This window comes from Grammomys surdaster, unplaced genomic scaffold, assembly GCF_004785775.1.
Source record: "Grammomys surdaster isolate TR1022 unplaced genomic scaffold, NIH_TR_1.0 323, whole genome shotgun sequence".
NCBI classification, from domain to species: domain Eukaryota; kingdom Metazoa; phylum Chordata; class Mammalia; order Rodentia; family Muridae; genus Grammomys; species Grammomys surdaster.
The window spans coordinates 521,788-537,202 of record NW_021604742.1 but is presented as its reverse complement, the minus strand read 5'-3'; the positions used below and the strand labels follow the sequence as shown (position 1 = coordinate 537,202).

The 15,415-nt window shown below is 37.3% G+C and overlaps 1 gene segment (V, D, J or C); it reads right to left on the bottom strand.

The window, feature by feature from the left end:
* Positions 1-7,036: 7,036 nt before the first annotated feature.
* On the bottom strand, positions 7,037-7,704 carry LOC114629975. The segment is given in 2 exon segments: positions 7,037-7,473; positions 7,597-7,704. Coding segments are annotated over 2 exon segments (483 nt in total).
* Positions 7,705-15,415: the final 7,711 nt, after the last annotated feature.

Sequence of the window (15,415 nt, the reverse complement as noted above, 5' to 3'; positions counted from 1 at the left end):
GGCCTTATGGGCCTCAATCCTGTCTCTGTGTCTTCTCACACCTAATACAGCCCCTATTCCTCTACCCCTCCTCTCTCCCACTCAGATCCCTCCCTCAGTCTGCCTTCCATTTCTATTTTGTTCTCACTTATAATTTCTCTTAGATGTTTTACATGAAGGGATACTGGATTTGTCAGAAAACTTTTAAGCGTCTAATGAAATATTAAAGTTAGTTTTACTTTTTTCTGTTTATATGGTAAATTATTATTTGAATTTTTTAACATTGATCCATCCCTTCATCTATGGAATCATGATGGATGATGTTTCCAATGTTTTCTTAGATTCATTTTGTGGGTACTCTATTAGCTTTTTTTTTGCATCAATGTTCATAAGAAAAATTGGTCTTTGTGTAGTTTAGGTATTAGAGTGACTGTGGGCTCATTGAATGAGTTTGACAGTCTTCCTTCTGTTTCTATATTGTGGATTAATTTGTGGAGTATTTGGGTTATCTCTTTGAAAGTTTGGTAGAATTCTGTGCTAAAATCATCTGACTATGGGTTAATAACTGCTTCTATTTCCTCAGGGATTCTAAGGCTCTTTAAATAGATTGCCTAATCTTGATTTAACTTTAATTATTTACATATGCCTAGATTTTCCAATTTTGTGTTATTGGCTTTTGCAGTAATATCTAAAGATTCTTTGAATGTTCTCATTGTCTACTGTTATGCATCTCATTTCTTTTCTCATTTTTTAAAATGTGTATATTGTGTTTCTGTCTTTAGTTAGTGTGGTTAAGTGTTTCTCTATGTTGTTGATTTTCTCCAAGAACCTACTCTTGGTTTCTTTGATTCTTTCAGCCCTGATTTTCATTATTTCCTGGTGTTCACGGCACTGGGGGGTATTTGCTTCTCCTTTTTTCTGGAGCCTTCTGATGTATTTTTTAAATACTCGTATGGTAACTTCCTTAGTTTTTCTCTTCTCTTCTCTTCTCTTCTCTTCTCTTCTCTTCTCTTCTCTTCTCTTCTCTTCTCTTCTCTTCTCTTCTCTTCTCTTCTTTTCTTTCTTTTTCCTTTCCTTCCCTTCCCTTCCCTTCCCTGCCCTGCCCTGCCCTGCCCTGCCCTTTTCTTTTCTTCTTTTCTTTTCTTTTCTTTTCTTTTCTTTTCTTTTCTTTTCTTTTCTTTTCTTTTCTTTCTTTTCTTTATTTATTGGATATTTTCTTTAATTACATTTCAAATGTTAACCTCTTTCCCAGTACCCCCTGGAAACGCTCTATTTCATCCTCCTTCCCTGCTTCTATGATGGTATTCTTTCACCCAACCACACACTTGCAACTTTCCTTCCTGGCATTCAACTACACAGGTGCATTGAGATGTCACAGGACCAAGGGCCTCTCCTTCCATTGATGCCCAACAAGGCCATCCTCTGCTACATATGTGGCTGTAGTCATGGGTCCCTCCATGTGTACTGTTTGGTTGGTGGAACCATAGAGTCCCTGGAAGCTCGGTGGAAGGAGATCTGGTTTGTTGATATTGTTCCTGTGGGGCTGCAAATCCCTTCAGCTCCTTTAGTTATTTCTCTAACTCTTCTACTGGGGACCTTGTTCTCAGTCCAATGTTTGGCTGCTAGCATCCACCTCTGTATTTCACAGGCTCTGGTAGAGCATCTCAGGGGACAGATATTTCAGGCACCTGTCAGCATGTACTTCTGGACATCTACAATAGTATCTGTGTTTGGTGACTGTATATGGGATGGATCCTCAGGTGGGGCAGTCTCTGGATGGCCTATCTCTGTCCCACACTTTGTTTCTGTATTTCACCCCATGAATATTTTGTTCCTCCTTCTAAGAAGAAAGGAAGCATCCACACTTTGGCCTTCCTTCTTCATGAGCTTCATGTAGTCGCTGAATTGTATCTTGGGTACTCAGAGCTTTGGGGCTATTATACACTTATCAGTGAGTACATACCATGTGTATTCTTTTGTGACTAGGTTGAGAATAATTTTTGCTATCCTGGCTTTTTTTGTTATTCCAAATGAATTTGAGAATTGCTATTTCTAACTCTATGATGAATTGAGTTGAAATTTTAGTGGGGATTACAATCATTCTGCGGATTGCTTTTGGCAAGATGGTCATTTTTACTATATTAATCCTGCTATTCCATGAGCATGGGAGGTCTTTACATCTTCTGAGATCTTTGATTTCCTTCTTCAGAGACTTGAAGTTCTTGTCATACAGATCTTTCACTTGCTTGGTCAGAGTCACACCAAGGTATTATATATTATGTGTGACTATTATGAATGGTATTGTTACTTTAATTACTTTCTAAGCCTATTTTCTTTGAGTTGAGGAAGGCTACTGATTTGTTTGAGTGAATTTTATATCCAGCTACTTTGCTGAAATTGCTTATCCGATTTAGAAGTTGTCTGGTGGAATTTTTGTATCACTTAAGTATACTATCATATCATCTGCAAATAGTGATATTTTGACTTTTTCCTTCAATTTGTATCCCATTGACTTCCTTTTGTTGTCTAATTTCTCCAGCTAGGACTTTGAGTACTATGTTGAAGAGGTAGGGAGAGAGTGAGTAGCCTTTTCTAGTCCATGATTTTTGTGGGATTGCTTCAAGTTTCTCTCCATTTAGTTTGATGTTGGCTACTAGTTTGCTGTATATTGCTTTTACTACATTTAGGTAAGAGCCTTGAATTCCTGATCTTTCCAAAATTTTTACCATGAAAGGGTGTTAAATTTTGTCAAATGATTTTTGGCAATAAATGAGCATCTAATGAGATAACCATGTGGTTTTTTTCCCTTTGGCTTTGTTTATATAGTGGATTATTTTGATGGATTTCCATATATTGAACCATCTTTACATCCCTGGGATGAAGCCTATTTTGATCATGAAGGATAAATGTTTTGTTGGGTTCTTGGATTTGGTTTGCAAGAATTTTATTGAGTATATTTTTATCAATATTCCTAAGGGACATTGGTCTGAAGTTCTTTCTTTATTAGGTCTTTGCGTAATTTAGGTGTAAGTGTAATTGTGATTTCATAGACCAAATTGAGTAGTGTTTCTTCTGTTTTTCTTTTGTTAAATAGTTTGAAGAATATTGGTATTAGGTCTTCTTTGACAGTCTGACAGAATTCTGCACAAAATCCATCTGGCCCTGGGCGTTTTTCGGTTGGAGACTTTTAATGACTTGTGCTATTTCTTTAGTGGTTATTGGACCATTGATATGGTTTATCTGTTCCTGTTTTAATTTTAAACCTGGTATCTGTCTAGAACAATTGTCCATTTCATCCAGGTTTTCCAGTTTTGTTGAGTATATCCTTTTGTAGTACGATTTGCTTATTTGTTGAATTCCCTTGGTTTCTGTTGTCATGCCTCCCTTTTGATAGTTAACCCATTTGCCACACCAACCAGAGGGCACAGAGAACTCTCTAATTTATGGAATACCTTAGTTTTATGAACTTTCCTCTTAAGTTCTTTGTGCTTTTGTTCTTTCCCATAAGTTTGGGTGTGTTTTTCCTTCATTTTCATTGTATTTTATAAAGTCATTAATTTCTTTCTGTATTTCTTCCCTGAGCCAGAGATCACTGAATACAGAGATTTTTCAGTTGACATGTGTGTATGTGTAGGCTGTCTATTTTTATTGAAGTCCAACTTTAGTACTTGGTGGTCTGATAAGTTACTAGGCATAATTTTGCTTTTCTTGTATCTGTTGAGGCTTACTTTGTGATTGAGTATATGTTTTGGTTTGGTCAGTTTTGGAAAAGGTGCCATGAGGTGATCAGATGAAGGTATATTCTTTTAGCTTGAGTTAAGTTTTTGACCATATTTCCTAAGTCCATTGGATTCATAAAATCAGTTATTTTCATAATTTCTCCATTTAATTTTTGTCTGGATGACCTGTTGATTGATGATAATCATGTGATGAATTCTTTTACTATAGTGTGTAATATTTGATGTGAAATTTACATTTTAGCAGTGTTTGTTTTACAAATGTAGATGCCTTTGTGTTTGGAGCATAGATGTTCAGAATTGAGATATAATTTTTTCGATTTTTTCACTAATGATTATGAAGGTCTTTCCCTATCTCTTTAGATAAAGTATCAGTTGGTATTCAGTTTTATTACACATCCGTATTCCTACTCCAATTCTCTTCTTGTGTCTGCTTGTTTGGAAAACTATTTTTCCAACCTATTACTCCGATGTAATATGTTTCTTTATTGCTGAGTTGTGATTCTTGTATGCAACAGTGTGATGGAATGTGTGTTTTTATCCATTATGTTATCCTGTGCATTTTGAGGGGTAATTAAATCCATTGATGTTGAGAGATATTCATATCTAGTGAATGTTAATTCCTGTCATTTTGGTGTTGTAGTGAGTGTGTGCCCGCACATGTGGGTGCTTCCCTTGTTTTATTTTTTCTTGTACAGAATTACTTATTTTTGTATGTTCTTGGGTGTAGTTATCTTTCTTGTGTTGGAAATTTCTCCTGTAGTATTTTCTATCAGGCTTGATTTGTGAATATATCTTGTTTAAATTTGGACTTGCCTAGAGATATCTTTTTTTTTTTTGCCCATCTATGGTGATTGAGAGTTTGGGTGTTGTAGGTTGGCATCTGTAAGTTTTTTAGATGCTGCAAGATATCTGTCCAGGCCTTTCTGACTTTCAGTGTCTCAGTTGTGAAATCTGTAATTTTGATAGGTGTGCCTTTGTATGTTACTTGCACCTATTAAAATCATCTCTTTTTTATATAGATTTTGTGTTTTGATTATTATTTGGTAGGAGGATTTCCTTTAGTTATCCAGTCTAATTGGTGTTATGTAAGCTTCTTCTATGTTTATAGTTATTTCTTTCTTCAGGTAAACTTTTCTTCCAAACTTTTGGAAAACATTTTCTGGTCTTTAGAGCTGGGACTCTTCACCATCCATTGCTAATATTCTTAGGTTAGGTCTTTTCATTCTATCTTAAACTTCTTGGTTGTTTTTTGTTTGGAGTTTTTCAGATTTAACATTCTATTTGACTAGTGTATCAATATTTTCTGTTGTAGGTTCTACACCTAAGAATTTGTTTTTCATTTATTTTATTCTATTTTGTTGATGATGCTTGAATCTCTTGTTATTGCTATCTTTCTAGGTGTTTTTATCTCCAGTATTCCCTCAGTTTGTGTTTTTCTTATTGCTTGTCCTTCCATTTTCAGGTCTTGAACAGTTTTATTTAATTTCTTCAAACATTTAATTGTATTTTCCTGTATTCCTTCAAGGGCTTTATTAATTTAACTTTTAAAGTTCTTCATCATCAGTAGAAGATTGGATTTAAGGCCATTTTCTTGTTCTTTGGTTATGTTAGGATATGCAAGGCTTGCTGTAATACAATAACCATGGTGCTGAGTTTTGTTTTTATTGTGTTCTTATGCTGGCCAGTAACCATCTGGTCGTTTCTGGATATTCCCTTTGTAATCAGTATTAGGAAGTGGCCTAATATCTATCATCCTTATATTGGAGGCTTCTGGTGGGTACCTTTGGGATGAACAATAGAACTCAGAGGAAGGTGCAAATCTACCAGCAGTTGGGTGAGCCACAGTATGGTTCTGGTCCAGTAGTTATGATGAATTTGGGCAGAGAGTTGACAGCTCAGGATAGCTGGGCATACATCAGATGTCTGGACAGGTAGGGGAAATTAGTGCAGGAAGGAAATCTAATCTCTATGATTCTGGATCAGCAGGTCTAATGAAGGTGGGTGGAGAGGTGGCTGGATAAAGTTGTCTGTAGTATTGGTTCAATAATTTACTTACATCAACAAGGAAATAAGGATGGTACTGTAGTACAGACAGTTAAAACCTTCTATTAGTTTGGATTTCATTGTTGTGAAAGGACACCATAACAAATTCCAGTATTATTAAAGAATACATTTATTTGGGGCTGGCTTAAAGTTTCAGAGGTTCAGTCTAATATTATGGAGGGAAGCATGACAGCATTCAGGTGTACATAATGCTGGAAGATTCAAGATTCTACATCTTGATTGAAGGCAGCCAGGAAGAGTCATTCTTTGCACTGGATGCCAGGAGGTGCCTCTAATCTATACTGTTCTGAGCTTAAGCGTTGAATCTCAGAGCCCACCTCTAGAATGATGCATTATCTACAACAAGCCACAGGTACTTCAACAAGACCACATATCCTAATATTTTCACTTTCTAGAGGACAACATACTCAAATCACCACAAAAGTCATTAACACCTTGTACATGTTCTTGGTCAAAAGTGTAGTCCTTAAGGATTAGAATCTCTAAATGTTGGTTCTGAATATTTTAGGCTCAACCCACATCTTCAATGGAGCCATGATTTCTGTGTTTCTCTAACTGAAATCCCACATAGTGCTCTAACCAGGGAGTTTTACTGGGTCTCTCCCCTGTCAGGGTCTCAAGAATTCTTTGCTTCTTCAAGGTCTCTTCTTGGTCTTTGTATGAAATCACTTCCACCCTGTGTGATGCTGTGCATTTTGTGTTCAAGTCAGAAGTTATCCTACAATTAAAAGTCATTTACAATGGGCCTGCTTATGTAAGTTTGTACATGAAGTTTTTACCACAGAAGCACAAGTATCTATGTTTAGTTCTCTGTAACTAAAAAGTAGGTTGGTTTTATACCCATCGTAAGGTCCAGGCCCAGAGATGGACTGTATTTCAAAGTTATTGTGTAGATTGATAGAAGAAATCATCTTATCTCAACATGTACACGTTCATACACACAATCACAACACACAGTCATTCACATTCACCCATTGAGAGTGAGAGAATGAAAGAGAGAGAGGCACAGAGAGATTCAGAGAGAGATAAATAGAATGATAAAGATACAAATAAATAAATAAACACAGACAGACCTACAGAGAGAAAAAGGGCCACTATAATAAATACATGAATACAAAACACATATTAAACAGGAAAACTGAAATTTGAAAAAAAGTATTTGTACCCTTCAGGGTTACTACACACTATAATTGTAGAGACAATCCTTGTATGCAGGCAGCCTAGACACAAAGAAGTTGCACCCTCTTTTCCCTCTAACTCTTTCTACATAGGCTATAACTGTCAGTAACTAGGAGTTTTTGTGTGCTCTCTGTGCCCTCTGCTGGTCTCAAGTGCTCTGCAGGAGGTTTATGTTTGAGCTCACAGTAATATTCACCCACTGTGTGTCTTGCACAGTAATATATGGCTGTGTCCTCAGACCTCAGACTGCTCATTTGCAGGTATAGGGCATTTTTTGCATTGTCTCTGGAGATGGTGAATCGGCCCTTCATCGTGTCTGGATAGTAGGTGCTACCACCACTCCAACTAATGCTTGCCATCCACTCCAGCCCCTTCTTTGGAATCTGGCGGACCCATGCCATTGCATAGTCATCGAAAGTGAATCCAGACGCTGCACATGAGAGCTTCAGAGAACTTCCAGGCTGTACTAAGCCTCCCCCAGACTCCACCAGCTTCACCTCACACTCTACCCCTGCAAATAGAGAATTCTGATTAGAAAATTGTCACTAACAAAACAAAACAAGATGAAAAAATAAAACATTTTTTCTAGTTCTCATATACACACAAGAGACAGAATCTAATCTGTATGAATTACCTGTTGAAATAAGGATAAGGAAAACCAAGCTGAGCCTGAGGTCCATGGCAAGTGCTCGGTGTTTACTACTGGTCAATGAATGTGAGGACAGGGGAATCCAGGGCTGGGCTCCTCTGTCTGAGCTGTAGTTTGAGAGCAGAGCTGGTTTTCATGGGCACTGAGAAGCCTTATTTGCATGTTTTCCTGCTATAGCATGCTCTGGAGCTGGACTTGGGCAGATGGCAGTGATCACAGCACATATAAGACATCAAAGACACAGATGTCAGTTACAGAATTTAACAGTGTCATACTTTCATATTCACATTTTTGTTTTAGTTAAGATTTCATCATATTTCATTTAGTTCACGTTTGTACATGTGCATAGAACATACTTTGTTTCCATACTTTCATGTGTCCTAGTATGAATATGCAATTAAATATAACCGTGCATAATCATGTTTCTAGATATGAGATTAGCCTTTCCCACTGTCTGGAGTGCTCGTGCCATTTTACTAGTGTGACTTTTGTACAGGTCAATACCTTTATTGAAGGTATGGTAACAGAATTTACTCTTAGAATTTTTTCAAAATTAACTTATTCATGACAGAATGCTCTCCTCAGGCCCTATGGAGGCTTGCACCTGGTCCCTGTCTGTTTACTACTCAGAATCTCTGTAGATGTATTTCTCTTTGAGACAAATGTAGTTGTTTTTTAATTCTTTTATTCCTTTTAAGTTCTATGCCATTTTCTTTTTGCATCTTTATATTAGGTAAACATAATTGTCTTTATGTTATGTAAGGCTAGTTTTGATTTTCCACAATTAATATAATTAGTATATCCAGGGCATTGAATTAAATTTTAGGATGCCTTTTTCCGTTTTAACCACTTCTTTGGTTTCTGTCCTCCTATTCCTTTCCCTCTCACTTTTGCCTATAAATCACCAATATTCCCTTGTCCTTGTTGCTCCCTGACCCACACTTAAGATGTGTCTTCTTCCTAGGGTTCTAGTTCCACATGCTACAAAATATAATTCAGAACCACAGATATACAAAGAAGATTGTGAATATGAAAGAAACAGCTAGTCTTTATCCTTTAAGGCCTTCGTTATATTGCTTGAGATAACATTTGAGTTCTTCCAAGGCTCAGAGAACATGGAGTAAGAGGATGTGGAGAGAGTGTAATATGTGAAACTTGGAGTAGAGAACCATGAAATAATGTCTTGTTGACAGGATATGCCTATTGCATTCATGAGCTCATGGTGGCTGTTGTCTGTGTAAGCCCCATCTGAGATCAAGCAAATCATAACCTAGAATGGACATTGTAAGTATTTTTCATGCCTTCTCTCTTAGTGGGGAGTTGCTGGATATAGATATTTCCTGGAGAGGACCACATTTTTGAAAATGTGGTCACTGGTAGATTTTCTATGTTGCAGTGCTTGCTTCCACACACATGTATATATGGGCAGCATTTCTGCAATAAAAATGCCTTGAAGTTGAGAGAGGTTGAGCTGGCAAAATATGAGGGATGTTGAAGGAGAAAATAGGGTAGAGATGTGGTCATATTAAACATATACATGTGGAGTATACAATTCTTCAAAATTGAGAAAGAAATAGTGCCTACTGGAAGGCTGAATGATGAATAGCTGATGTCTTTAAACAAGACAGTAAATTCCTGGAGAAAATGTTCAGGAATATGCTTCAAAATATGATATGAGTGGATACATAAGGCAACCGTCAGTAAAAGGAATGGTATTGGATGTTTTCTTTTAAAATTTTACTACACTGTATTTCAAGGTACACTTTGGAACGATGATATTAGCACCAATGTGGCAGCTGTAATACACAGACATGCAGAGAAAGAGAAGTCTGAGAAAGAAATTACAGAGGCCTGAGGGGGTAGATGATGTTTGCGGACATGTTATTTAGCAGCTGCCATACATACTGATCCTCAGCCTGATCCTGGCTGACATGATAGTGAATGATTTACATTTAGCAATGTATGAATTGTTACTTGCTGTTGTAGGCTCAGATCCAGAATTATAGTAATCAAATCAATCTTAGTTCTAAACTCTCCTCACATTCTCTGAATGACACTTCTCTAGCTCTTCTGTGAGACACCAGGTTCTTCTAGTCAGCATCAACATCTGGGCTGTGATCACACTTATGTCCAATGAAGTGTCACCTGTGACACTAAAGTTTATTTTAAGCATCAATATATCATTCTATGCACATTAAGACTTCAGTTCACATATGCTTTTCTGACGGGTTGAATAGAAATTATTTTAAAGTATAACTTATGTCATTTTATTTCCTGTACTTGCTTAAGGTGTAAATTACATGAAACCATGTTTTAAGTTTGATATGGAATTGTGATGGGTTCATAATCTTGAATCTCCTTGGACTTCATGCTTATGTTTTTCTGCATCCCACCATGTTGCATTTAGGAGTCATGATTTCAGAAACATTTTTTTCAAGCTACTAACCTTTCTGAAAGATTTATCCCCCAGAGTAGATGTTAATTAAAAGTTCCCAGAGAGAGCACAAATTCAAAGCATTAAACCGTCTCTACATGTTCAGGTAAAATATGATGTCTGTAGATTTATTAACTATGAAATCATGACTAATATCATTGTTAATAGTAAGTGCTGATATGTTTAAGAGATACCAGATTTCATGTGTACAACACAGAACAAAGAACTTCTTCCTACAGTTTGAAATACTGGAAAATCACAGGAATGTTGGTAGTCACAGTAGGCATCAGAATCACCATAGAACTATGTACAAATGAGTTGAATTGTCCAAGCAAAGATCCCATGAAAAAAACAGTGCTTATCTTACTTGTGCAGTAAAGGTTTTTGATTGTGAATATTAAAAAGTAACTACATGAATATCAGAGCATTAGATAAAATAATTGATAGCATAATTCTATCAATTATGAGAATTTCATAGATAGAATGAGTGCATAATCAGATTTACTTATATCCATCAGTGAGAAAAACATACAGTAGAAATCTCAAATGGTGAACATTAGATTCTAAAAACAAAGCCTGATTAATCTGAGAAAGTGGTGACCAGTCTCTGTATGGAAACAAGAAGTGTTCTCCTAGGAGAGTGCCCTGATCATCTTGCCAGAGTCCTCATTCCAGCAAATCAGTAAGGCCACATTCTACACCAGTTAATACATGAAAGCTTAATTTGTCCATGCAGGCTTCTTTGCACAGATGAACTGGCATCCTGTGACTCTTCACTGCACACTAGATTCAGACTCTTTTCTTTGGTTCCTGTGATGAGAGTCCCAAGGCTTTGATAACTGTGTACTGAATAAACACCTTGGAGCTCTTATTCAGGAGTTAAGCTGATCAGTAAGACTGGAACAGAGCCAGACTTGGAGGCTAGGATCAAGCAGGACACCTGTGCCTCCAGGATTCCTATCTCACATTGCTAAAATGCCCTGATGATGAAACAAAAAGCTTAAGGACATTGAACTCTCTGACCTGCCTTCATCAGCCATTCTTCCACTACCCAGTATGCTCCTCTGTTTCCTTTACCTCCAGGGATGCATTTTTTCCTTACAGAAGACAGACATGTTATACTGCTTTTGTTTTGTCTTTTGGATGATCCTAGCAACCGATAACCTTGTAAAATTAATGAAAATGGGAAGTGCATTCTGTTGGTGGATATTAAGTAACCAGGATAATATTCAGATAATGGCCTGAAGTCTGTGATTTTTACCAAAAGTTCTACATTTCATATTTTCAGGAGAACCAGGGATCTTACTGTGGGTTACTATTGCTATGACGAAGCACCACGACAAAGGAATTTTGGGTGAAAGTGTTTATTTAACCAACAGTCATACATTGTTGCTCATTATGAAAAGAAATCTGACAGGAACTCACATAGGGCAGGAAACTAGTGGGAAGAGTTCATGCATTAGGATCAGCACGCAAGTTTAAGGTAATATTTATCCTCTCTATTGAAATCACAGGAAAAGTTATGAGATTAATGTGAGCTGCAGTGATGTGCTACATCCCAGTAATCCTGATTACTCTTTTTCTGAATTGTTAAAAAGAGATTTCATATTTGGCTGACTAGTTGAGCTCTGAGTGTGGCCACAATTTGTGCCGCCTTTCTCATTGGATGCATGTTTCTAAACTTGGTTGGACATCACTAGGTGTTCACAGGCCATGAGGAAACAATAAAGACATTCTGTAATTAGTCCATAGTTCACAGATATGAAATCAAACAACATGTGCAATTAAATAGCACCACACATAACTGTGTTTCTAGATATGACCTCAGTCTTTCACACTGTCTGGGCAGGTGATGGCTTTTCCCAATGGCTGTAGAGGGTCATACCTATGAGCTGAAGGTAGTAGAACTCATTCTCTGTAACAGGAACACTTGGAATTTTCTGAATATTTTTATTGGATATTATATTTACATATCAGATGTTATCCCCTTACCCCAATTCGCCCCCAGCTCAGGAACCCCCTATACTATCCCCCTCCTCCTGCTTCTATGATGATATGCCCCCAACTACACCCCAACTCCTACCTCCCCATCCACGAATTTCCCCACACTCAGTGTCCAGCCTTCATGGGACCAAGAATCTCCTCTCCCACCTATGCCCAACAAGGCAATCCTCCCCTACATACACAGCTGGAGCCATGGGTCCCTCAGTATGTGCTCCCAGGCTTGTGGTTTAGACTTTGAGACCTCTGGTTGATTGGTATTGTTGCTTTTCCCATGGGGCTGCAAACCTTTTCAGCTCCTTCAGTCTTCTAACTCCCCCATTGTGAATCCCTTCATCAGTTCAATGTTTAGCTGTGAGCATTGGCCTCTGAATATGTCAGACTCTAGCAGACTGCTAAGGAGACAGCTACATCAGGCTCCTGTCAGCATGCAATTCCTGACATCCACATCAGTGTTTATGTTTGGTGAGTGCACATGGGATGGATAACCAGGTGGAATGGTCTCCAGACGGCTCCTCCTTCAAATTTGCTCCCTTGATTATTTTGTTTCTTCTTCTAAGAAGGACTGAAGCACCCACACTTGGTCTCCCTTCTTTATGAGCTTCATGTGGTCTCTGAGTTGAATCTTGGATATTTCAAGCTTCTGGGCTAATATCCAATTATCAGTGAGTGCATATCATGTGTGTTCTTTGGAATACCTCACTCAGGATGATATTTTCTAGTTCCATCCATTTACCTAAGAATTTCTCGAATAAACAATGGAGTATTACTCACCTGAATTTTCTCTGTTCATCAGAGAATATCATTCTTAGGATTTTGAGATTCTTTGCACCTGAGGCATTCCAGATTCCTGTATGTCTAAGACATAATATATCTATTTGCAGCAAACTTACCTGTCTTACCTCCTAAAGTTCTTTTATTTTTTTTCCCTTTTAAGTCCTCTTTCCACCATTTTCTTTTTGTATTGTTACACCAGGTCACATGCGACTGTGTTTATATTATGGTAGACTAGTTTTCATTTTCCCTAATTAACATAATCTGTATAATCAGGGCTTTTAGTTAATTGTAGGATGTCTTTTTTTTCTATTTAACCAGTTCTCTTGCTTTCTTCCTTCTCTACACCTTCCTCTTGCCACAAGTGACTTTTGCTTTCACATCACCAATATTCCCTTGTCCTTGGTCTTCCTTGTCTCACATATAAGATATGTCCTTTGCCTAGTATTCCTGTCCTAGGTCCAAAAGCTACATGATAGAATCCAGGGTCCCTGACATACTTGAATGTTCTATATATAATAGAAAAAGGCAGTCTTTGTCCTTTCAAGACTTTGTTATATTTTTTGACACATTTTCCAGTTCCATTTAATTTCCTACAAGGCTTAGAAAACATGGAGCAAGAGGAAGTGGAAAGAATGTAAGAGGTGAAGCATGGGAAGGAGCAATGTAAAATAATATCTTGTGGATCTGACATGCCTATCATATTCATATATTCGTAATTGCTGTGGTCTGTGTAAGTACTACTTGAGACCAAGCCAATCATAACCTAGTATGGATTTTATAGATTATTTCCAATACTTACTTGTTAGTGAGGAGATGTTGGATATAGATATTTCCTAGAGCGGGCCATTTAGTATTTGAAACTGTGGTCACTGCTAGTTTTTGTATGCTGTAGTCCTTAACTCTACAGACATACTCATATGGATCGCACTGACATGACGTAAAGATACCATGAAATTGAGAGAGGTTACTTTAGGGAAGATATGGTGTGAGGTGAAGAGGAAAATACCTTAGAAATGTAATTATACATATTTAATTATGTATGTATGACATGTACAATTCCTAAAATGAAGGAAAAATACTTATCAAATGGCTGAGTAATTTAATTCAATAAATCCTCAAAAAAAGTGCTTAAGGAAGATTGTGCTAAACATGATATAAACTGGTAGGCATATTGGCGCTCAATGAAAGGAATGAATCTACTGAGGAGTTTTAAGACAGTAGGATTCAAAAATGCTCCATACATTTTATCCCCATCATTGAAGACACTGGCCTTGTGAAAGAAAAGCTGGAGAAAATCAGTCATGAGATTAGAAAAGGGAGAGACAAGGATGGTCTGCTTAAATTAGAAAAATCAAGTCAACCTCTTTCCAATGTCAGGGGAAAAGGCCAGAAAACCATCCAGAAAACATACAGATTGGTAGCACATGTGCCCCATACAGGCTCACATGATCACATGAGGGAATATGGACAAGAACTTCATGGAAGCAATAAATGTTTTTCTGTGTTACAGTATAGTGATTTAATGGGTATTTGCCCACATGAAAATTCAGTAGGACACATGTTAGTCAGTAGACAGTCTTGGATGCCCAAAGTACCTCAGTAATTTTTTTTTAACAATCTGAAAGGAAAAACTTCTTTCCCCACTTTAACTCAAGGACAAGTTCAATACTGATGACACATAGAAGGACCATAGATATGAGGACGTTTCAAACACCATTCAGTGAGGATGCCTTTATGTTTCTTCACACCTCAGTGTTTCTAACAGGGAACCCAACAGTGATATTCAGCACAATTGTGGAATCAGGAAATGTACATGGAAATGCACAAATCTATTTAAGAGGAAATGTTAATTCCTTTCATCAGTACATACCCAGACTCGTGATTGCTGAGTAATGTGGTCTTCATTTGTAATTTCTTGGGATCCTGCACATTATTTGCTAATTTCATACAGGACCATGTTCATGTTGATAGGGTACAGGAAACCCTTTCTCCCCAACCACACAACATCTCTTTTTATTCTTTTTTATTTAATCAGTTGCTCTTATACCATTGGTTATGTGTCAATCTATCATTTAGAATTTAATTTCTATTTCCCTGCTGACTGGAGATGTTGGCTTTATTCAACCTCTTCTGGCCACATTCTCTGACCTCAAGGAAGGATCCCAATCTGAGGATGGAGGGTAGAAAGATGTCTGCACAAGAGAACATTATGTCTCCCATCTAGTTTCCCTTATTTATGTGTTGTTCTGCAGAATCACAACTCTAACAAGTGATCAAAATGAATTGTTCTTTAGAAGAAAAATGAGTCTGCTGTGTTGGAGTATGTGTTTTCCACATGAAATATAACCACAGGATATGTCTAAGAAGAAACAATTTCAAAGGCCTCTCCTTACTATTAGTTCTTCTGTTCTACTTTAGAGGAGTAACCTCATTTGTACATTTTTTGGCTTTAATTTTTATCCATTAATTTTTATTCACATCACATCCTGGTCAAAGCCCCCTGTCTTTTCAGTCCCATCCTTACAACTCCCTCCCCAAATTGCCTCTTCTCTTTCTCTTCTCTTCTCTTCTCTTCTCTTCTCTTCTCTTCTC